The 23601-nt window shown below is 41.3% G+C and overlaps 1 protein-coding gene across 1 annotated transcript; it reads right to left on the bottom strand.

The window, feature by feature from the left end:
- Positions 1 to 1692: 1692 nt before the first annotated feature.
- On the bottom strand, positions 1693 to 13396 carry LOC137049417 (membrane-spanning 4-domains subfamily A member 4A-like). Its single transcript, XM_067427967.1, has 9 exons — positions 13238 to 13396; positions 11528 to 11729; positions 11004 to 11114; positions 10838 to 10906; positions 9397 to 9521; positions 3122 to 3146; positions 2683 to 2796; positions 2258 to 2338; positions 1693 to 2063 (listed from the first exon to the last, which is right to left on the bottom strand). The coding sequence occupies exons 2-9, from the start codon at positions 11702 to 11704 to the stop codon at positions 2004 to 2006; spliced, it is 762 nt and encodes a 253-aa protein (XP_067284068.1). The 5' UTR covers positions 11705 to 11729; positions 13238 to 13396; the 3' UTR covers positions 1693 to 2003.
- Positions 13397 to 23601: the final 10205 nt, after the last annotated feature.

Genomic DNA, 23601 nt, shown 5'->3' with positions numbered 1-23601 from the left:
AGGGGTGTGTTCAAAAAAATAGCAGTGTCTACCTTTGACTGTACAAACTCAAAACTATTTTGTACAAACATTTTTTTTTTCTGGGATTTAGCAATCCTGTGAATCACTAAACTAATATTTAGTTGTATGACCACAGTTTTTTAAAACTGCTTGACATCTGTGTGGCATGGAGTCAACCAACTTGTGGCACCTCTCAGCTGTTATTCCACTCCATGATTCTTTAACAACATTCCACAATTCATTCACATTTCTTGGTTTTGCTTCAGAAACAGCATTTTTGATATCACCCCACAAGTTCTCAATTGGATTAAGGTCTGGAGATTGGGCTGGCCACTCCATAACATTAATTTTGTTGGTTTGGAACCAAGACTTTGCCCGTTTACTAGTGTGTTTTGGGTCATTGTCTTGTTGAAACAACCGTTTCAAGGGCATGTCCTCTTCAGCATAGGGCAACATGACCTCTTCAAGTATTTTAACATATGCAAACTGATCCATGATCCCTGGTATGCGATAAATAGGCCCAACACCATAGTAGGAGAAACATGCCCATATCATGATGCTTGCACCTCCATGCTTCACTGTCTTCACTGTGTACTGTGGCTTGAATTCAGAGTTTGGGGGTCGTCTCACAAACTGCCTGTGGCCCTTGGACCCAAAAAGAACAATTTTACTCTCATCAGTCCACAAAATGTTCCTCCATTTCTCTTTAGGCCAGTTGATGTGTTCTTTGGCAAATTGTAACCTCTTCTGCACATGCCTTTTTTTTAACAGAGGGACTTTGCGGGGGATTCTTGAAAATAGATTAGCTTCACACAGACGTCTTCTAACTTTCACATTACTTACAGGTAACTCCAGACTGTCTTTGATCATCCTGGAGGTGATCATTGGCTGAGCCTTTGCCATTCTGGTTATTCTTCTATCCATTTTGATGGTTGTGTTCCGTTTTCTTCCACGTCTCTCTGGGTTTGCTCTCCATTTTAAGGCATTGGAGATCATTTTAGCTGAACAGCCTATCATTTTTTGCACCTCTTTATAGGTTTTCCCCTCTCTAATCAACTTTTTAATCAAAGTACGCTGTTCTTCTGAACAATGTCTTGAACGACCCATTTTCCTCAGCTATCAAATGCATGTTCAACAAGTGTTGGCTTCATCCTTAAATAGGGGCCACCTGATTCACACCTGTTTCTTCACAAAATTGATGACCTCAGTGATTGAATGCCACACTGCTATTTTTTTGAACACACCCCTTTCAACTAATTCAACTAATTGCCCAATTGCACAGCCTTAAGAGCGTGCATATCATGAATGCTGGGTCTCATTTGTTGCCTGAGAATCTACTGAACCTACTGGTAACTTGTTTGCCACGTAGCAATAAAAAATATACGAAAAACCTTGATTATTCTGGTTAGTCACATTGTACTGCTATTATTTTGAACAAGACTGTACATCGAGCTGAAGTGTCCACCATGAAGCCCATGTTCAGTACCCCTTACCATCCATTGCTTTTTCATATTTCTTGCATTGTTCTGCAAAATGACATGGACTCGTCGCTCGTCTATCTCCCGTGTTCAGCATCTCCTCGATTGCCTGTTTTATATGTTCTGCTATTTCGAGACCCACAAAACTGAAGACAATGCAATATCATATACTTCAAATAAAAGTGAAAGGTGACAAACAAACACTTTGTTTTTGTATACTTTATTCTTACAGATTATACTGTATTAAGCAATTAGTTGTGCAAAACAAGCTATCCAGTTTCATGAATGGTTAGGCAACTTGACTCAACAATCAAAATCATGAAACAGTATCTAATCTTTAACAGTTTTTGACAAAATTGTGACTTAAAGAATGTGTAATTATTATTAATTAATAATCAAGAGTTTTTTCCTTAGCTGTCATGTTCTCTTTTTAATGAAAGGACGTTAGAGATAATGGACAGGAAATCACTTGGAAACCCATGTGTCCCAGCTCAACTCTGTCAACTCTTGTTTGAATATTCATATTTATTTAAATTCACTATATTGTGGAGGAATTTCTGCAGCATGGTTGCTGACCACAGATATCTGCAAGAGAAAAAGCTATATGATCAGCTTTCTTGCTTATTTCTTGATAATATTAAACAATTAATGCAACCCTTACTTAGTGCTTTACACGCTTACAGTTCATAGTGACACTAAACTGAAATACATTGTTTTGTGGAATGTTTTTTGAGTACCATTCAAAGTCCAATTTAACTGGGGTTACACGCTTCTCTTACCTCTGAGTTGTCAAGATTGTGAACATGATTTGGCCTAAAACAACAGGCCTGTGGGGTTATAACTTGTGGAACAAACGGCACCTGTGGAAATATACACATGTAGAGTTTTATGTCACACATGCAATGACACTGGCAGATAGTTTCAGTATTACAGGTTTATAATCAATGTACTTCAAGTAGAGTAGAAAAAAGCTAAAGAAATTAAAGAAATGTTCTAGTGTGGATGCTTTCATTTGGATTTCTTCAAATAATTTCACAACTTTAAAAAACTACAGTAAATGTTAATGTTGTTTTTGAAGCAGTTAAACATGTAGCTTTTTGTAATTGCTATTAATACAGGCGCTGCTGCTGCTGAACACTGTTGAGAGACTCGGGTAATTCATACACACAAAGTTTGGGAACTCCTGATTTGACACATCACTCACCTGAGGATAACAGCAGCAGGCGGCTTTACAGGTAAATGCTGACAGACAGATGGAGATGATGAACTCAAGGATGGTGAATACCAGTGATACACTACTGATTCCCCAGAAGAGAGTCTGAGAGAGAATTCAACATGAGCACAAATAACAATGAGAAAATAATTGATAATTAGCATTCACACTGGTACACTTGCTGCTCATCAATTCAGAATCTACCATCACTGAGGTTCATATTGGAATACAACATATCTATAGGTCAAACTGGACTGAGTTTACGATGTATAATGCCTTCTAGAACTGTGAAGGATCAGTAATAGTAAGAGATCTTCTGAAATGTTGAGATGAATGCAGATTAAGGCTTGTTTTTTGACAAGTGTACTGACCACACAATGAACTTAATGTAATTACTAAAAAAAAAGTAATATAAAAATTGGTGACATACCGTATACTTTTCCTCAATATAATAAGTGAAGTTAATAAACGTAATTTCGGGAGGAGTACGCCCATCTAATCTTTCAATTAATACCAAGGTATAAAACCAGCAGCTTACCTCTTCCCCTTTTTGGTTCCTGAAGCATTTGGCCTGCCCAACTGTGCTTGACTGGCTGCGCTGCTCATTTCACCTGTTGATCTCCAGACCGCCGGTCTCTCCGCTCCACATAACACCTCGCTCAAGAAAACCTCTCTCTTCTTCTATCTAGAATCATAACGGGGCTCGGTCGATCCTCATCGCGATGCATCGAGGTCTTCATCATCATCAACATCATCCTCTTCAGCAGTAACGTTAAGCCTCGTACCTCCTGCTGAGGAGTCCGTCGACGCGCTCAGGCGTTATCCAGCGCGGGTTTTCCATTTCACCCAGAGGAATTCAAAAGCGCAACTTCACGATCTGCTCGTGTGTTTTCACCAAAACTCTCTCTCACGCCGCATTCAGCGTTCTCGCAGCAACACGCAAACATCAACACAAACAACTGCACGATCTATACGGTCCGTTTCAGTTTCAGCCGGCAGCCGCAGCTGCCTACGCTTTCACGTCCGCCCCTTAATTCGGCCGGCACTATCGCGGCCGCAGACATTAGTTCCGCGTCTGCTCGCAATAGTTCCACGGCCTCTTCGACTGTTACCTTTCACCCTCCCACAGGTAAGTATAGCTTCTTCTGTTCTTCTTTCCACGCTTCCTATATTTCTGTGCTTTCTGGCTTTTATTCTCTGTTAAATCAAGAAAAGCTATATAATACATTTCTCCTCTGCTATTGGAGCAGGCCCAAAGCGTGAGGCTGCCTCCGCAAACGGTCCTGCCCCCCCCCCCCCCCTCCCTTAATTTCTTCTCTGCTATAGGTGCAGACCCAAAGCGTGAGGCTGCCTCCGCAAACGGTCCTGCCCCCCCCCCCCTTTAATTTCTTCTCTGCTATAGGTGCAGACCCAAAGCGTGAGGCTGCCTCCGCAAACGGTCCTGCCCCCCCCCCCTTTAATTTCTTCTCTGCTATAGGTGCAGACCCAAAGCGTGAGGCTGCCTCCGCAAACGGTCCTGCCCTCCCCCCCCTTAATTTCTCCTCTGCTATAGGTGCAGACCCAAAGCGTGAGGCTGCTTCCGCAAACGGTCCTGCCCTCCCCCCCCCCTTTAATTTCTTCTCTGCTATAGGTGCAGACCCAAAGCGTGAGGCTGCCTCCGCAAACGGTCCTGCCCCCCCCCCCTTTAAAATTTTTCTCTGCTATAGGTGCAGACCCAAAGCGTGAGGCTGCCTCCGCAAACGGTCCTGCCCCCCCCCCTAATTTCTCCAACCTTATTCAATCCAGCTTCTGCTTCCTCTACAGTTTATTGCCTCCTTCTCAGCTGCATTGCTCTTACAGTTCCTACTACATCATTGCTATGGATCCATCACCTGTCTCCACCAAGCCTCCGCGCCTCAATCACCCCAGGTGGTTGGTCCCAGTATAGCTCATAAGCCCCGCCCCTCCGTGGTTTCTAATGGATACGAGTTGAACTAAACAATCAAATTACACTTTATATTTTCCAAGATGTTTTCTGTCTTTTAAGGCAGTTTTATCACTATGATTTTATTTCAAGTATTTGTTTTAAATAAGTTTAGCTTAGTTAGTTGTTTGACGCTATAAAAGTTGTCACTGAGGAACCAGCAGACTTTTCAGGAGAAGAGTGTTTTAAGAGAGTTTTTATCTTAATTTCTATATTTCCCAGATTTTGCCATAAATATTAAGAGCATTAGCCCGAAGGTGGACACCGTTCCAACCCCAGCATTGCAATCCTACTGGACAACTTGGAGAGCTTTTTCAAACAATTCCTACAACCAACTTGTTTTCCCAAATTCTCCCTCTTTTTCAATTTTGATGTCATACGAGATGTCCACCCAATCTAGTACCATCAAAGTCTATCTCGGCTGCTTAAATTTCTAATCTACAACCATCCATCCGACCATCTATGATCTCTAAGTTTTAAACAAGAACACCATCCGTTTCCTCATCAAAAGCAATAAACGGATCAATTTAAAAACTGCCTTTTCATTCCTATCTTCAATCTCCCGACACCCATCCAGCAATATCAATATCTTTCCTTCTCCCTTGCCACAGGGAGGTGCTGATCTCCTCACTTCTCGACCCGCTGTTTTCTGATGAGAACAACCTTCCTGTCACCAGGCAGTGAAGTTCATTAAAAAGCTTCAGCAGATCCCCACCAACTCTGGTAATTAGGCTTACTTATATTCACCTCACTTCTTCCGCAATGGAGCAGACACCACCGCAGGCCAAAAAGACTGCCACACCATCAATTAAACTATTGGGTTGGTGGTCCTCAGAGGCCTTTCGATTTTACTTTGTTCGGACCTCAGCCTCATCAAACAAGCCATCTTCGCTTGACGCTGCAGTGCTCTGCCAATTTGATACTGCTGCTGCAGTATTTGGATTTACTAGATATCACCATTGTAGTCCTTTACTTAATGCCACAGTCCCTCACTTGATGCTCCAGGGCTTCGCTTGCCACTACAGTGCTCCTCCAGTTTAATGCTGCCACTGCAGTGCCCTTATTATTTAATGCCGCCACTGCAGTGATCCGTCTATTTTGACGCTGCCGCTGCAGTGCTCCTCCTATTTGATGCTGCCGCTGCATTGCTCCTCCAGTTTAATGCTGCTGCTGCAGTGCTCCTCCTATTTGATACTGCCACTGCAGTTCTCCTCCTATTTGATGCTGCCTCTGCAGTGCTCCTCCTATTTTGATGCTACAGTGCTCCTCCAGTTTAATGCTGCCACTGCAGTGCCCTTACTATTTAATGCTGCCACTGCAGTGCTCCTACTATTTAATGCTGCCACTGCAGTGCTCCGTAATTTTGATGCTGCCACTGCAGTGCTCCTCCACTTTGATGCTGCCACTGCAGTGCCCCTACTATTTAATGCTGCCACTGCAGTGATCTGTCATTTTGCCGCTGCTGCAGTGCTCCTCCTATTTGATGCTGCCGCTGCGTTGCTCCTCCAGCTTGAGGCTGCCGCTGCAGTGCTCCTCCTATTTCGATGCTACAGTGCTCCGCCACTTTGACACTGCCGCTGCAGTGCTCCTCTTATTTGATGCTGCCGCTATAGTGCTCTTCCAGTTTAATGCTGCCACTTGCAGGGCTCCCCCCTTTTAATGCTGCTGCTGCAGTGCTCCTCCAGTTTAATACTGCCACTGCAGTTCTCCTCCTATTTGATGCTGCAGTTTTTTCCCCCTATTTGATTCTGCCACTTCAGTTCTCCTCCTATTTTATGCTGCCGCTGCAGTGTTCCTCCTATTTTGACGCTAAAGTGCTCCTCCATTTTTGATACTGCCGCTGCAGTGCTCCGCCATTTTTACACTGCCAATGCAGTTCTCCTCTTATATTGATGCTGCAGTTTTCCTGCTATTTGTTTCTGCCACTGCAGTTCTCCTCCTATTTGATGCTGCCGTTGCAGTGTTGCAGTGTTCCTCCTATTTTGATGCTACAGTGCTCCTCCTTTTTGACACTGTCGCTGCTGTGCTCCTTCTATTTGATGCTGCCGCTACAGTGCTCCTCTAGTTTCATGCTGCCACTCCAGGGCTCCTCCTTTTTAATGCTGCTGCTGCAATGTTCCGCAATTTGACGCTGCTGCAGTGCTCCACCAATTTGATGCTGCAGTTCTCCTCCAGTTTAATGCTGCCACTGCAGTGCACCTCCTATTTAATACTGCCGCTGCAGTGTTCCTCCTATTTAATGCTGCCTCTGCTGTGCTACTCCTATTTGATGCTGCCACTGCAGTGCTCCTCCTTTTTCGATACTGCAGTGAGCCGCAATTCGATACCGCCGCTGCAATGCTCCTCCAATTTTATGCTGCCGCTGCACTGCTCCTCCATTTTTGATGCTGCCCCTCCAGTGCTCCACAATTTGATACTGCCACTGCAGTGCTCCACCATTTGATGCAGCCGCTGCAGTGCTTCGCAGTTCGATGCCGCAGTGCTCCGCAATTTGATTCTGCCACTGCAGTGCTGCGCCAATTTTATGCTGCCGTGCTTCTCCTATTTGATGCTGCTACTGCAGTACTTCGCTAATTCGTGACTTCCGCTGCAATCCTTTGCTTGATACTGCCGCTGCAGTGCCCAGTGCTCCACAATTTAATATTGCCACTGTAGTGCTCCTCCAATTTGATGCAGCCGCTGTAGTGCTTCTCAATTTGATACTGCCACTGCAGTGCTTCGTTATTTGTGACTGCCATTGCCATGCTTTGCTTGATACTGCCGCTGCAGTGCCCCACTAATTTGAGACCGCTGCTACAGTGCCCTGCCATTTTGAGACTGCCGCAGCAGTGCCATGCCATTTTGAGACTGCCGCTGCAGTGCCCCGCCAATTCGAGACTGCCGCTGCAGTGAGCCGCCAATTCGAGACTGCCACTGCAGTGCCCCGCCAATTCGAGACTGCCGCTGCAGTCCCCCGCCAATTCGAGACTGCCGCTGCAGTGCCCTGCCATCTTGAGACTGCCGCTGCAGTGCCCTGCCATCTTGAGACTGCCGCTGCAGTGTTTTGCTCAATGCTGCTGCATTGCCCCGACATTTTGAGACTGCCGCTGCAGTGCCACACCATCTTGAGACTGCCGCTGCAGTGCCCCGCCATCTTGAGACTGCCGCTGCAGTGCCCCGCCATCTTGAGACTGCCGCTGCAGTGCCCCGCCATCTTGAGACTGCCGCTGCAGTGCCCTGCCATCTTGAGACTGCCGCTGCAGTGTTTTGCTCAATGCTGCTGCATTGCCCCGCCATTTTGAGACTGCCGCTGCAGTGCCCCGCCATCTTGAGACTGCCGCTGCAGTGCCCCGCCATCTTGAGACTGCTGCTGCAGTGTTTTGCTCAATGCTGCTGCATTGCCCCGACATTTTGAGACTGCCGCTGCAGTGCCACACCATTTTGAGACTGCCGCCCCAGTGCCCCGCCAATTTCAGAATGCTGGAGGCTGCTGCAGTTTCCGGCAGTTTGAGAATGCTGCTGCAGTGCTTTGCTTGAAGCTGCTGCAGTGCCCCACCAATTTGAGAATGCTGGAGGCTGCTGCAGTTCCCCGCCAGTTTGAGAATGCTGCTGCAGTGCTTTGCTTGAAGCTGCTGCAGTGCCCCGCCAGTTTGAGAATGCTGCTGCAGTGCTTTGCTTGAAGCTGCTGCAGTGCCCCGCCAGTTTGAGAATGCTGCTGCAGTGCTTTGCTTGAAGCTGCTGCAGTGCCCCGCCAGTTTGAGAATGCTGTCACAGTGCTTTGCTCGATGCTGCTGCAGTGCCCTGCCAATTTGGGAAAGCTGCTGCAGTGCCCCACCATTTTTGAGACTACTGCTGCAGTGCCCCGCCAATTTGAGAATGTTGCCGCAGCGCTTTGCTTGATGCTGCTGCAGTGCCCCGTCAATTAGAGAATGTTGTTGCAGCGCTTTGCTTGATGCTGCTGCAATGCCCCGTCAATTCGAGAACGTTGCTGCAGTGCTTTGCTTGATGCTGCTGCAGCGCCTCGCCAATTCGAGAATGTTGCTGCAGTGCTCTGCTTGATGCTGCTGCAACCCCTCACCTATTTCATAAACTGCCACAGCAGTTACCTACCTCAGTACTGCTACAGTGCCATCTTCCATTCAGTCTATTTAACAATTTTGGGGGGTCTTCTGGAATAATTATGCAGACTCCTCCCGTAATCATGAGCTGTTCAAATTTCCATGATTCTTGCTTGCTGTCTATTTCTGCATTATGTTTTTGGGGGGCAATCGGAGCTCGGGTAGAATATCCTCTCCGAGCCCCTCTATAGCAGACAGCAAGCCAAATCTGTTTACCACTTTCACTAAGATTATATGGGCACACAAACTCGTGAAGTGAAGTTAATAAACGTAATTTCGGGAGGAGTACGCCCATCTAATCTTTCAATTAATACCAAGGTATAAAACCAGCAGCTTACCTCTTCCCCTTTTTGGTTCCTGAAGCATCCCTCCTCCTCCCCTGCTCCTCCTTTTGTACACCACATTGGTGGTGGTTGAGGAGATATCCCTGACATGAGTGTAAAGCGCTTTGGGTGTACAGTAGTACATATGAAAGCGCTATATAAATGACTCATTCATTCATTATTTTATTCATTCAATTTGCCTGTTATAGGGGGGCAATCGGAGCTCGGGTAGAATATCCTCTCCGAGCCCCTCTATAGCAGACAGCAAGCCAAATCTGTTTACCACTTTCACTAAGATTATATGGGCACACAAACTCGTGAACAATTATAATCGTCGCAGTAACTGTACATGTTTAATAGCCTTACAAACAGATCCACTGAAAGTATAATAATGGAAGTGCCTGCAATTATAGCGCAGATAATGTTCATTCCAAGTGAACCTTTCACCTATAGGTGGAAAAAACAACATAAAATAGATTAATAAATTAGGAAGAACATTTGCTTGTTAACATAGATTGAAAGGTATATGGAGTGTGATAAAAAAATACACTATTTGACACAATAAATAAATAAAATATTACAGCATGCAGCATTCCTCAGGGTCCAAGCACTAATGGCTCATGTGGATGATTAAGGGATATGATTGAAATTTATCTTTTCAAAAAAATAAAAAGCACTTCACTGATAGTTTAGGTTACAGCTAAACTAGAAATCCTCACCAAAACAAATATATTATTTAACATATTTATATAAATAAATCTATAATTTTTAATAATAATAATAATTTTTTATTATCCTAAGATGCAATCCTAAAATATATGTGGTTATTGAGTTATCACTTTTCGGTGTCCAGAAGTAAGTCCTTTTTATTTGTATTGTTTATTGTATAATATATGTGGCCTTCTAACCCTTTTAAACAGTGTATTTGTGGGAACCACTGGGCTTCAACTGTAATGTCAACACATTAATAAATACAATATCAGCTCAAAAGGTTACACTTCTTTCCCCCTCAAAATTTGGTACACATACTCGTTTTCACACTATGTATGTACAAGTATGTCAATTTTCATAAAGGTGGGCCATTCACGTTAGTAGTCGCTGAAATTGGATTGGCTACCATGTTCTACATGTCTAAAGTATATAATTAACCAGTCATTTAAACTCCTGTGTTTTGCATAACAACAACAAAAAATCATCTGAATGCACAAACTATAGTAATATTTATTTACAGCTCTTGACAGTTTTTGCAGGTTTTAACCAAATGTTATTTAATAACAGAAGTCATAATAAGCATATTTCCAGTACGTGGCACAGGCTTGCATCGCCAACTCACTCATCAAACTCCAGTAATCCTCCGCAAACTTCAGCTGCTGGTTGAACCGGCTCATTCGGTTCTTTATGAGTCGGACGTGCTACTTCAGCGTGTGTCTTGCGTAATCAAACCGGAACTAAAGTTCGATTAATGAATCGGTTCAACTGGTTACTTCCTATGAACCGGCTCAAAAGAAAGATTTGTTCAAGAACCGAACATCACTAATGGTAAGCAAGAAAGGGAAACAGGAACTGAACGTAGAAACAAACATAAAAGACCATACAAAAGGCACACCACCAGGATCGTGACACTTTCAAGTTTTAGTTCAGATCAATTATTATTACACTTTTATGGCAGAAAAACAAAAGGAAGAAGAAGAAGAAGAAGAAGAAATCAATACGAACACAATATGGTGCTTGGACCCCTAAAATAACAAGTATTGTGTACATACCAAACACAAACTGGACGGTGAATTGAGTTTGTTTTCTGCAGCAATGCAGAGTGAGCCAGCGATAATGTACTGAGAACACAGAGAAAGACACAAATCAAGACTTCTGCTGGAATATGTAACTTGTGTTATAAAAGACACAACACTTGATTGTATAATTGTTTCTTACGATGAGAGATCCCCAGTAAGGAATACCGCTAAAGACAAAGATGGATTCTGCATTAACTGTGGACACGATTCCCAACAGGAGAATCAACAGACCAATCATTATCTGGACAGTCTGTGAGGGACAAGAGAGGGTTTTATAAAACAAGTAAAAATTATAATTATTTTGGTGACCAGTATAACATGAACAATATAGATTTATAACAGCTGTAGTTTTGCATTTATTATTGTACTACTAAAATATCTAGATACTCTCATTGTATGAATTCACACACTGATTTGCGAATGAGCAAAAGTTGTCCTGTACTTCACATTCTTTTCTCTGACCGATACGCTATAAAGTTTTTTATAAAGTTTTACTCTGTAATTGGTAAACCTAATGATGAATGTTATATAATCTTCCAGCATTGTCACCAAGGCATTAAGTTGTTTTTATATATATATAGAATGTATTATTGTAGTTTCCTAACCTCACACTGACATAGACACATAAAAATCAATGATTTGGGTGTATGCATAATTTCTCACCCCAAGTGCTTTTGGTTGTCCTTTCAGAAACAGCTGAAGTCCGTGAAGAGGTGAAACTCCAGCTGGCTGTTGTCCATAAACAGGATCATTTGTCCCAGTTCCAGCTGCTGTTTGAGTTGGTGGTTGAAACTGGATGACAACCGTTGAAGAGTTCACGGGTATGACAGTGTGGGACATTCTTGACTATGAATCTGAAATTGATCTGTACAAAATCATAGTAAATCAAGACTAGATATGAATATAAACAAAATTTCCTATGTAAACAAACTTAATATATAATATTCGTTATATATATTATTATAAATGTTGTCTTCACAGGTTGAAAACACTATGAATGCAGTAGTCAATAGTAGTCATTACCAGTGGTTAAGTTATTGTCATCAACTAGAATAACTCTATTAGACCTTGAAAACAGAGAATATGCTAAATAACAAACTGACTCTCATCATTCACATTTAAAGGGGTGATGAATTGAGAAATCAACTTTCCCTTGAGCTTTTGATATATGAAAGGTCATGGTAATATAAGAATATCCTGTAAGTTTCAGAGATGACAACGTCCTTGTTAGTCAAAGAAAAGCTTTTATAGACACCAGGCCCAGAAAACGATCTTGTGTCGAAACACGCCTTTACAGAATAATAAGCACGTGTAATTCAGTAGTCCCACCCACTGACTCATTGGATCACGCTAGCCAGCAGCAACAAACATCCTGAAGAAGATAGCAAGATATTGTGGAAGAACACAGTCGCTGCATAAGCTTCCTTTAGATCATAATATTAGGAATGTGTGATACTGGATTTATTTTTAATGAAGTTCCAGCTCATGTGTGTTCGCTTCATTTCACTGCGGAATCATTTGTAAACAAGTCTCAGGTCGATGCTGGATTTGCAGACATATTGAGATTAAAACACAAGGCTGTGCCTTCTATAATGGATCCGACAGGAGTGGTGCTACACACTTATGTGAGTAAAACATCTTTTTTATATGTAATAGTAGTCCCGGGGCTGTGTGTTTTCCAGACAGGCTACCAAAATGTAAGCCTGTCGGCAGGCCGGTGAATCTCAAATAGTGAAATAATATTCCTTTCTTGATCTGTGTGTGTGTGTGTGTGTGTGTGTGTTCGCACTTATATCCATCGATTGGGCGGGCCAAGTAATACAAAAATAATGTTTCAATCAATCGTGGGTGGATTAGAAATAATTCAGTGTTTGTTTGCTAATAACGTACTTGAATAATTCCAGTTGCCGCTTTCAAATCAATCCTTCCCTCATGTGAACTGACAGCGGAGCTGAAGCTCATTAAATATGCAAATCTTCTCCAATCCTAGCCGTGGGCGTTTACTTCCAAGTCTCCAGTGCGGCATGCCCATCAAAACCTAGCGTTCAGGAGAGAGCCTCAAAACCGGTGTAGAAAATAGCCTATTACTTATTAGTTATTATGTTTTTGAATGTAAAAACCACGTCATTTAGTTGACCTCAGACAACGGTATACATTTTTTTAAAAAAAACAGTTCATGACACCTTTAAGACATTTAGCAGATGCTCTTTTTCAAAGACACTTACAAAAGCGCTTTACCAACCAATATAGAAGAAATTCAATCATTATTAAAATGACTAAATATATAAATAAATTACAGACATAACACGAATATAGACATCGGTATAAAGGTAGTCATATAGGTCAGTGTAAGTGTATAATTTGTTGTTTTACCGGTAAAAAGTCTTCTCTTCGGTTGGTTCAGCGCACTTTGCTCTATAGTTCAGTCACTCTTCTGAGATGAGCTGATATAAGTGTGAAGTCATAGGAGTTACTGCTGATACGGTTTCACAGAATGAAGGAGAAGAAGGAAGCAGCTGGAGGTCAGGTGGTTAGGAGCTGCCCCTTTAATAAACCATAAAAGACAATCATTAACTGAAGTACTCATAAATGTTGAGTTAATGTTTCTGTTGTACTTCAAAGCAAGTAATCTGGATTGGAGCAGCAGATTAGCGTTACACCTCGTCTGTTGCAGCTCTTGTGTCAGGCACAGTGTCTGTTCGTTCTCTCTTCATTTGGGGCCTGCATGGGTCTACCCATAAGGGTTAATGATGGGTCTCTTGATGGGCTCATACCAAGCCGATATGGGTTACCCAGGTCGCACCCATTTGGGGCCTACAGGGGTCTGCCCATATGGGTTGATACTGAGCCCATATGGGTAACCCAGGTCGCACCCATTTGGGGCCTACATGGGTCTGCCCATATGGGTTAATGACTAGACCCGCCCATATGGGTTAATGACTGGACCCAGATAGGTTTTATGTAGGGCTCTTATGGGTTACAACGGGCATAGATGGGCTAGCATAGTTTCTGTATGAGTTATCTTATAGTGAACCCCGTAAACATTACATGTAATCCTCTAAACCAGTGGTTTTCAAACCTGTCCTACAGGACCGCCAGTCCTGCAAATTTTGTATGTCTCCCTTATTCGACACACCAATTTAGTTCTTGCAGTCTCTACTAATGAGCTGATGAGATGAATCAGGTGTGATAAATGAGGGAGACACAGGGCTGGTGGTCCTCCAGGACAGGTTTGAAAAACACTGCTCTAAACTACACAAAAGTGTTTAAGTTAATCAACAGAAACCCGTAGCTCATGCTATACTTTATCATGCAAGGGTTATTTAGAATAATTTGAAAACGACTAAATTACAGTTACAACTTTATTTGACAAAAGTACCACAAAAAAAAGTAGAGCTCCTGACAGACATAATTTGACAAAACTTGTATTGTTTATATACATCTGTACACTTAAAGTTTATGTATTTCACAAACAAAAAGATAAAAACAGTGCAGCTCCTCACTACACCATAATCGCTCGCCCAAAAGCCCTTTGAAAATTTTTCAAAATAATCCATTTTGTCCATTGGTCCAAACCATTGTGTCACTTTTTTTAAATTCTCTTTTTCACATTTAAAGCTTTTTGGTGCCCCACATCCAGTTGATCTTGATGACATGGTCTGTAGGGTCAGACAAAAACAGATGGCAACGAAACGACACAAACTGCAAAAGAATTAAGGTGAAGATTTAAGTGCCCACTTAATAAGAATCACAAGTGGATGTATTGTTAAAAAATCAAAATAAATAAATTCGGTCATGGTTATGGTTTCAAACCTGTCTTGGCGTACCACCAGCCCTGCAGATTTTGTACGGCTCACTGTAGCTGACACACCCAGGTTTTGAAATCTCTACTAATGAGCTCATGAGTTGAATCAGGTCTGATTGATGATGGAGACATACAAAATGTGTTAAGTATAAAGTAAAGATCTGGTGTAACCTATTAACAATGACTCAGTATTACCTAACCCTGCAGAAGACATTCCAACTTATTTGGAACATTATTCTAAAGCCATTACTAATCGGAAACTAGTGGTTCTGTGCCTAAATAAAATTTATTAAAGATTTATTCAAAACTAAACATTTAAGAAAGGAATTATTTCACTTAATGTGTACACTTTTATAATAAAAGCTAAAATGGTCCCTGTATGGCACTGCTCTGTGATCACAAAATAAACCAAATAAAATTGCTATTGTGTTGGAATTTTTAAATTTTGATTAGATCAAAGTCACATTAATTGTGTTCAAGTGTCAAAATAACAATACATTTTTTTCAAGGGTGCATATTTGTGTACTATCTACCCATGTAATCAACCTTTGGAATTGACTGTGTTTGCACTTGTCTTGACTGTGAATGAATTAGACCACTGAATAGCCCATTTTCCACCCATGTTCTCATTTCCCATTAGTGAACCAACTAGGTCCCACATGAGGAGCCCAGCTGGGTTTGCCCGTGTGGGACCTACTTGGTTCACCCAAGTGAACCACCACCCTACTTGGTGGCCCCACATACACTTGGTTCACCCAAGTGGGCCCCGGATAAGATGCCCATTTTGGGCCCATGCCCACTCTGTACCCCTGTAGCCCATGTTTAATCCACGTGGGCCCCACATACACGTGTTGGCTGGGTCAGGTAAGCACAGATGGCTGTATTGTTGGCTGTCAGTTGAAGCTTCATCTCCCAGAGTGTCTGTTTGAGGTGGAGTCTGTCTTCTGTCCTCAGAGCTGAGCTGTTGGCTGATCTCTTTCTCATTGAGTCCTCCATTGACAAACACAAAGGTTTCCAACAGCAGCAGTAAACACACTAAACCCTTCATTCTTCACTGATGTTTGTCTCCAGCTCTTGCTCTGTCATCCCCACAGCCTCTCTTGTTCTTTTTATACCCCTGCTTTTTTCCGCTGAAGTTAGGTTCTAATCTTTTCTTTTCTTTTTTATTGACATAACTGTCCCAAAGTTTCCAAGTTCCTTTTCAAGGTCGCACAGATGCAATCTGTCTGCCTTTTCATGTTCGTGAACTCCAGCAAGCACAACCGAATCACCTGTGAATCATTATGTCCTTGAAATTCTGTGTATTGGCAGTCCAGTTTCCCATGGGTACACAGAAACACACACACACACACACACACACACACACACACACACACACACACACACACACACACACACACACACACACACACACAAACACACACACACACACACACACACACACACACACACACACACACACACACACACACACACACTCTCACAACCAACAATTACTGTTCTCTTTCATCATCTCATGATTGAGATCCACCAATGGTAAGGGCATCCATACCTGAAGTCTGCAAAAGCTTCCATGTCCAAGTCTGGCAAGACAGACCGAAATGCTCAGCCAATGCCCGGCAAGGCCCCACCCCATACCTGTGGGCATATATAGCCTGTATGAGCTACTGTTCATTATTTGACATCTGCTTCTCGCGATCTCTGCAAGGACACAGCTCGGTTGAATTTGCGCAGCTCACTTTATTTGTCTGCAGGAGGACAAATCATTAGATCAGCCTCCGCCAGGCATGATAGTCCTATTCTTCCAGTTTTTCTGTGTCACTCTTGTCTTTCCTGTTCCATAGCTGCCTGCCACAGAATTTTCCACCAGTATGTTCCTCTCTTAATCCTACTTCTTCCAGCAATAGTTTATCACAGGCCTTCCTGACCGCGTGTGGTGTTCTAATCGCCGCTAAGGACCTTCACAGATTATGCGTGGTTTGCTTGGGTCTCAAGCACGTGGAAAAGGCCTTGGAAAATCCAGAGAACTGCAGTCACTGCCTGGTACTGCCTAAGAAACTTAAAGTTGCTGCGACCCAGTGTGGTGAGCTTAAATGACTCGGATGTGGGGCAATGATGACCACCAGGGACCCCCCGGGGCGCGACTTATCTCATCTGGGCTGACCAGCCCAATCCTGAGGTCCCTAAAGAGGTCTTCGCGGGTAACCCCCCAATCCCCAACGATCCGCCCGGTTTCAGTGATGACGACGATGCAAGCTATCTCTGGTTGCAGTGGGTAAGGAAGCCCTCCTGCCCTCTGGTATAACTCAGGCTAATGAATGAAGCAACTTTTTGCTTAAAACAGGCAAAATGATCAGCCATCATTGTGTCCCACAGCCAAAATTAAATATTACTTAATTTTATTTTCAAAAAACAAGAAAAATATATTGTCATTCCACTTATCTAGTGGATTTTTTTTTGCTCTGGTCCCCTCCCTTTTAAAAGGAGTGATGAGATAGTTAGCAGATTATCATCACTCAATGGCTGGTTGTCTAAGTGGTGTCTGCAAAATAACATAGGGTTCATTGACAATTGGAAAAGTTGTCTATGAACCCTGTTATGCAATGTCGTTATCAGCAGAGACAGTTAAGTTCCTACTCTGAGGTTGAGTTCGCCAGAGACACGGTCAGTCCCCTTCAAAATCCTGAACCCATACAAGTGGGCAGAATCCGGCTGACCAGGTAGGAGAAGGATCGGCGTCGGAGCAACAGGTTATGCCTTTACTGTGGGGCGAGTGGACACTTTGCTACCAACTGTCCCGTAAAAGCCTGAGGCCGTCAGTAGACTTGAGGTTATTGCACCGGTCAGACTACAATGGGCCACCTTTTCCCACACGTGCCAGGCTTTAGTGGACTCAGGAGTGGAGGGGAGTTTTATCAATGCGGCCCTGGCCGCACGCTTGAACATTCCTGTGGTAGAACATTCCACAACCCATTTCGGTTCAGGGTTTGAATGGTCAAGACATGCCCTCTGTCACTCGGTGTATCTCAACCTCTCACAAAATTCATGAGGTAAAGATTAAGGTGCACTATGCAACTTTCTGTCCACTGGAGTTTTCTGAAAGCCTGCCTCATATTCTCAGAACTCTACAAACAAATCCAAAAAAACACACACAATGGCCAAAACCCCTCAATTCTCCTTCAAAATGAAAGAGAATTGAGAATTGCTGTGCGACAATCAATCATCAGTTATCAGAACACACAAATACACTGTAAAATTTTATTTTATGTTTCCTGCAAAAACAATGTACACAGTGTACATCCCATTCCCACCCAACACACAGTTACATTCAAAACAATGTTATTTCTTCTCAAAATGGGATTTTGTTTTCAAATGACACACACAAACCATCTTAAGTATAGACATTTATAAGAACCAGCTGAACACTGATGTGCTCAATGTAAAACACTTCTCCATTCATCATAATGACTTATGACTTTCGTTCAGTGTTACACTTACTACAGACAGTACAAACATAAGCGTGTTGTAAAATATTTGAGAATATTGTTTTTATACAATCAATCATCAGTTATCAAAACACACAAATACACTGTAAAATTTATTTTATTTTTCCTGCAAAAACAATGTACACAGTGTACATCCCATTCCCAACCAACACAAATTTGCACATACACTACATAGAAAACAACAGAAGAATTTACTGTATACAGTTACAGTAAAAAAAAAGAAAAATGCCTATGCTGCATCCCCATGTTGCCCTTTTATGCTAAAGGTCAGATTGCTGATTGTAAACCTGTGTGACGGGTCTTTGATCTTGATATTTTCTGCATGAAAGTTGTGCCAAAAGCAGAGAATTGTGTGTAGTGTTTTGAAAAAAGTGTGTTTTAGAACTGCAGTTTGAGTGCAAAGCAGGAACTGTGCTTGTAGTTTAGCAGAATTGGTTCAGGGGGTTGGTGACCCTGTTACATGTTGTGGTCATTGTGTCTCAAGTACCAGAATTTGTGTAAACAATTGAGAAAAACTGTAATGAGACTATTCTGGCTCTATACTAGGACAAGTCTGGGAAACCTCACGTATTTTCGGCAAAAAAAAGAAGGTGAAAAGCACTTGCCAGAGGCACAAAATAAATAGTTTGACCAGACCCAAATGTTTATATAACGTATATATAGATTATATTTGCTTGCGTACATGACATCAGGAAGCAGTTTAATATGCACATAACAACATGGAGGTGATGGCAGTGTATATCAAGTTACTCCCCCCACTTCTGATAGTTTTACTGAGATTTCTTATCCCGTGCGAATTGGCCATTAATATTACAGACGTCCAGTGGTAGAATTACTTTACTCTATCTACCCTTGTAAAGCTAGTCCTGTCCGAATAGGGCTTAAAACCACAACTTTACTAGTAGAGAGACGCTGGCAGGTGGATTTAATTAATACGCAATTGCTCTCTCACTAATGTTAATATAGATGTAATCTTTACTGGGCTACTGATTTAGAATGGGCAGAAATCTGTGAGAAATATAACAAAGACAAATAAAAATAAACTGTTATGTTGGAGCAATAACCTTTTGGTCAGCGCTGTGATCATTTGCCATAACTGCACAAGGCAGCCCACATTCAGTCTCAGCTCAAGGTTCAGGCTTATTTGTTCATTAATCAGCGACTAGTCGACGTGACTTTCATCACATTAATGTTGACTGTGTGTGTAGCTGACTCATGAGCATGCAGTTTTTCTGATGCTAAGTAGCATAACGTCTTGGTCAAATTTCTGCTAGGCAGCCGTGAGATTAAATGAAGAAAAAATGGAGACTTAAGCTGGATTCTCCTGAGGTTCTTTTTGACAATGTCTCTCAAACTGAGAAAAGTCTGCTATTAAAACTCTGAGATGTCCACATGAAGATGTCTATCATTTCTTTTCAATAAAATGTTTCTCTGTTTGTCTTTCTGTCCATCTCTGTGACAGTTTGAATAATGATTGATTACCATGGGCTCAAAGTCCGATAGAGACGTGAGCGAGTGTGTGTAGATGTATGTTAATCGATGTGCCTGTAGGTTGATGCCCTAAATCTAGAGCAGGCGGGTCATAGAGGCTGACTGGCTCTACATCTGGCGAGCAGACAAGTTGCATCATCGCTTGTAATCAAACTCTTGGGTAAAAAGTTTGTTGATCCACAAAATCCTCTATTTCTTATGTTAATAAAGTTTCAGTGAATTTGATATCATTGCTAGATGAGGGTGATGTCAAGAAATGAAGAATGAATGCAAAGTTAACAATTGAATTGAGGCCATACAAATGAAAACCATCAGATTAGTCTGAAAGTTCAATGTTAAACAAACAACACATGGTCCATGGTCAGTTCATGGTCATTGTACTTGAATCTCTTAGTAAAGAGTTACACTTCTTCTATCAATCATTAAATAACCACGAGTAAACACTCAACTGATGACCAACTAGATTGTTGTACAAAGAGGAGATTACATAAAAAAACTCATATACATTATTATCTATCATGAAGCTCTGGCAGTAAAGAACCATACCCAGAAATAATCTAATTTTCTTTGGTGAAGGCGTGGAGCCATCCTCTTTCATCAGGTCTTTCTTCTGAAAGGCAGAAATGATTTCTGCCATCGTCTTCATCCATGGAAACTTTTTTGTAGCCAACTTCAAATCACTAGCTCTGAACCGTGAAAACACCACTTCCAAGAGCGGCCGAAAACCAACAAACCATCAAGATAGCAAAGGAGGCTGGAAAAGTTGAGATTTCTAAATATGCCGAACATCATGTGGATAAAGGATGCTGGACTGTTACATTGACCCTAAGGGGGGCGGTTAAATTCATACCAGCCCATGGGTGAATGCCGATTAGATACACGGAGTGGGATCCTGATGTTAAAGGGTTACTTCAGCGATTAGCATATGGCTTTGTATCAGTAGAAACCCTGGAGAATATTCAAATTATTGTGCTTTCCCCCCTCATATCTCCCTGAGACGAGAGATTTATGCATTTTATTTCTGGAAAAATTCCTCCTATGATGCAAAATGACGATTTTTGCATCATAGGAGGAATGTTTGCCCAGAGGCTAAAGACTACAGCCAGCAGAGGGAGCCATTTCCGCATGTTTTGAATCCGGCATTGGGGGATGGGAGATTACACTCAGCTTGCAGGGAGAGCTCAGCTTGCAGACAGGATCATTTAAACGGAGCTATGGTGAGCAATCTAAGTCTTTTAACTTCTCAAATTCATTTCTATGAAAGTTAAGCTTGCAAAGGCATGAACTGAAACGCGCCAGACTGAACTCGCGTTGTGAATGTATGCCGCGAATGTAGTTGCGATTACCTCAGCTCTCATCATGAGAGCTAATTTCTCTCACTCCTGCAGTTAGTGCTCAGTGCTGTGATACTCGCGGTGACTCACTCATTATATTGAACAGACACGTTCAGGTTTTAATTGTAGTGTCTTCTCTAACTCAGTCACAGAAGTTGGTAGCGTTGGGAATGGCCTCACGGGGCAGCGAAGCATTCTGGGAATTGTAGTCTTTCATCCCCATGGGACAAAAATACATTTTCTGTCTTTTCTCAGTCTAGAAGACACCAAATTCAAAAATAATTTCACATTTCTACTGCATTGATGACCCAGTTTAAATACAGATTCATCTTCCCAGCGCTGAAGTACCCCTTTAAATCCACAGAGCTAAAAAGAAGTTTGCCACCAAGTGCATCCAGGATAACAGTCTGATGCGGCAAAAGATGAGCATCCTCGATAGCCTTCACATTAACCCAGCGAAAAATACTGAGAATACAGTCCCACTACCCCTACTGGGAGTATGGCATGTACTAGGCCGATGTAAGGAGCTATATTCTAAAGAAACGATCAACTTGATCCAGTCCAGACGTCACATCACACAGATAAGTAAAATAACACTATACACACAAGTTTGAGTAAAAATCTAGATGTAAACACAATAATAAGGATAAAGACTAAATAGGATTATCAGGAAATCAACAGATACCTACCTCTCCCATGAGGTTACAATATCAAAAGAGGAGAGGAGGTGGAAGAACAGGAACTTTATCTTCGGTTAAGATACTCTTCCAGAGGAGCTACAAACGCTGGAAATACAAGTTACAAAATTCTATGAAAGTAAGGATATGATAATTCAGAGGGATAATGTTGTGGCCTGTCATACCCTCCCTCGAAGAAACAGTGGAGCGGAAGCACAAACTCGAGTTACTGGGACAGGCAAAAAAGCTGAAGGGTACAGGGGTGTACCTGAATGAACATCTTAAACACAAAAAAGAACGCCGACGTTTCCAGACGTGCACACTTTATGAGGAAGCAAAACAAGATACAATCTACACGGACAAGAAACTGCAAAGTGATGATACGGCTAAAGGGAACACCTGAAGAAGCTAAAGTACTTCTAATAAGAGAACTCAAAGAATCGGACCAGTATGCAGAAGTGAGGACTATGTGGAGGAATAATATGGAAAATGGAAACTTTGGATTACAAGTGATGATCATATGGAGGAATGTTACTCCTAAATGGACTTAAATGGATCATCAATAAAAATGATGGACACTGATAAGGATTTTTTGTTCCCATTTAGAGATGTTGACAATGAGGAGTTTGTTGTGACTGTGTCTGAACATTTACAAAGTAGTAAGTATGAAAATTTGACTCTTAAACCTTTCAGTCACACATTATCAATAATAGATGTTAAAGTCTTTATAAAAACTTTGCACAATTAAGGAATTTTTTTCTGTACCCGTTGAAAAAAAAATGTATGTGATTGCTGTGTCGAAGACTTGATAACACAAAAGTTCAAGATGTAAAATGAAGTATATAAGTATATAAAAGTATATAATTTGTTTACGATTAACAGAGTTGATAAAAAAGGAGGAGTCGCTTTATACGTCCACACCGCATTAAGATGCAGTGTGATTACAATTATGACTATAGAAAATATTTTGGAATGCTTAACTATAGAAATTAACATTGAAAGATATAACAATATTATTATTAGTTGTGTGTATAGAACACCAGGAACATGTATTGATGCATTTATGAATAAATTCATTGGTGTATTAGACAAAGTAAATGAGAATAAGATACAAATCACAGACAGAGACTTTAACATTGATTGGTTGATCTAAATAGACATAAGAGGACAACAGATTTTATAACAAATGAAATTGTAGGAGGATTATTTATAAATGATATGACTGATCATCTTCCAGTTTTTTCCGATCTTTCAAAGATTATTAAAAAACACAACTAATGAGAGTAGGAGAAATCATTTTTAATGTATCCGATATAGAAATCCAGAAGCTATCGCTGCCCTTGGAGAGGATTTAAAAAAATTAACTTGGAGTGAGGTTTATGTAAATAAAGATCCTAATAAAGCCTATGATGCTTTTTTGACCATACTAATTAAAAAATATGATAAAAATAGTTTGTCTAAGAGGATTGTAAAGAAGTGACAAACCATGGATTACTAAGGGAATGGAGAGGGCATGTAAAAAGAAGAATCAATTATATAGGAAATGTATAATAATTAGAACAAAACAAGCAGAAAATAAATGTTATATAAATTAATAAGTACTATAAGATTTAGTAAAAATGACAACTATTATAAATTATTTGATAAAAAATAAGGAAAATACTGAATATGAAAAATATTTAATAGTTTTTTATTTTTATTTTTTTAAATACTGGAATAGTACATTACCCAGATTATTTTGTAAATGACAATTCAATAATTATAAATAAAGTGAATGACATTGTCAATACATTTAATGAGTATTTTGTAAATATTGGATATCATTTAGCAAAAGAGATTGTAGAGCAGGGAACTGAGGATAAGGTAGATGAAGTGCTAGCAATTCCTAGCAATATTTCTTCAATATTTATAAGGAAAGTTGATG

Source organism: Pseudorasbora parva, chromosome 20 (assembly GCF_024679245.1).
Source record: "Pseudorasbora parva isolate DD20220531a chromosome 20, ASM2467924v1, whole genome shotgun sequence".
In the NCBI taxonomy this organism is placed as follows: domain Eukaryota; kingdom Metazoa; phylum Chordata; class Actinopteri; order Cypriniformes; family Gobionidae; genus Pseudorasbora; species Pseudorasbora parva.
Note: the sequence above shows the minus strand (reverse complement) of the source record. Positions and strands in the feature narration are given on the sequence as shown.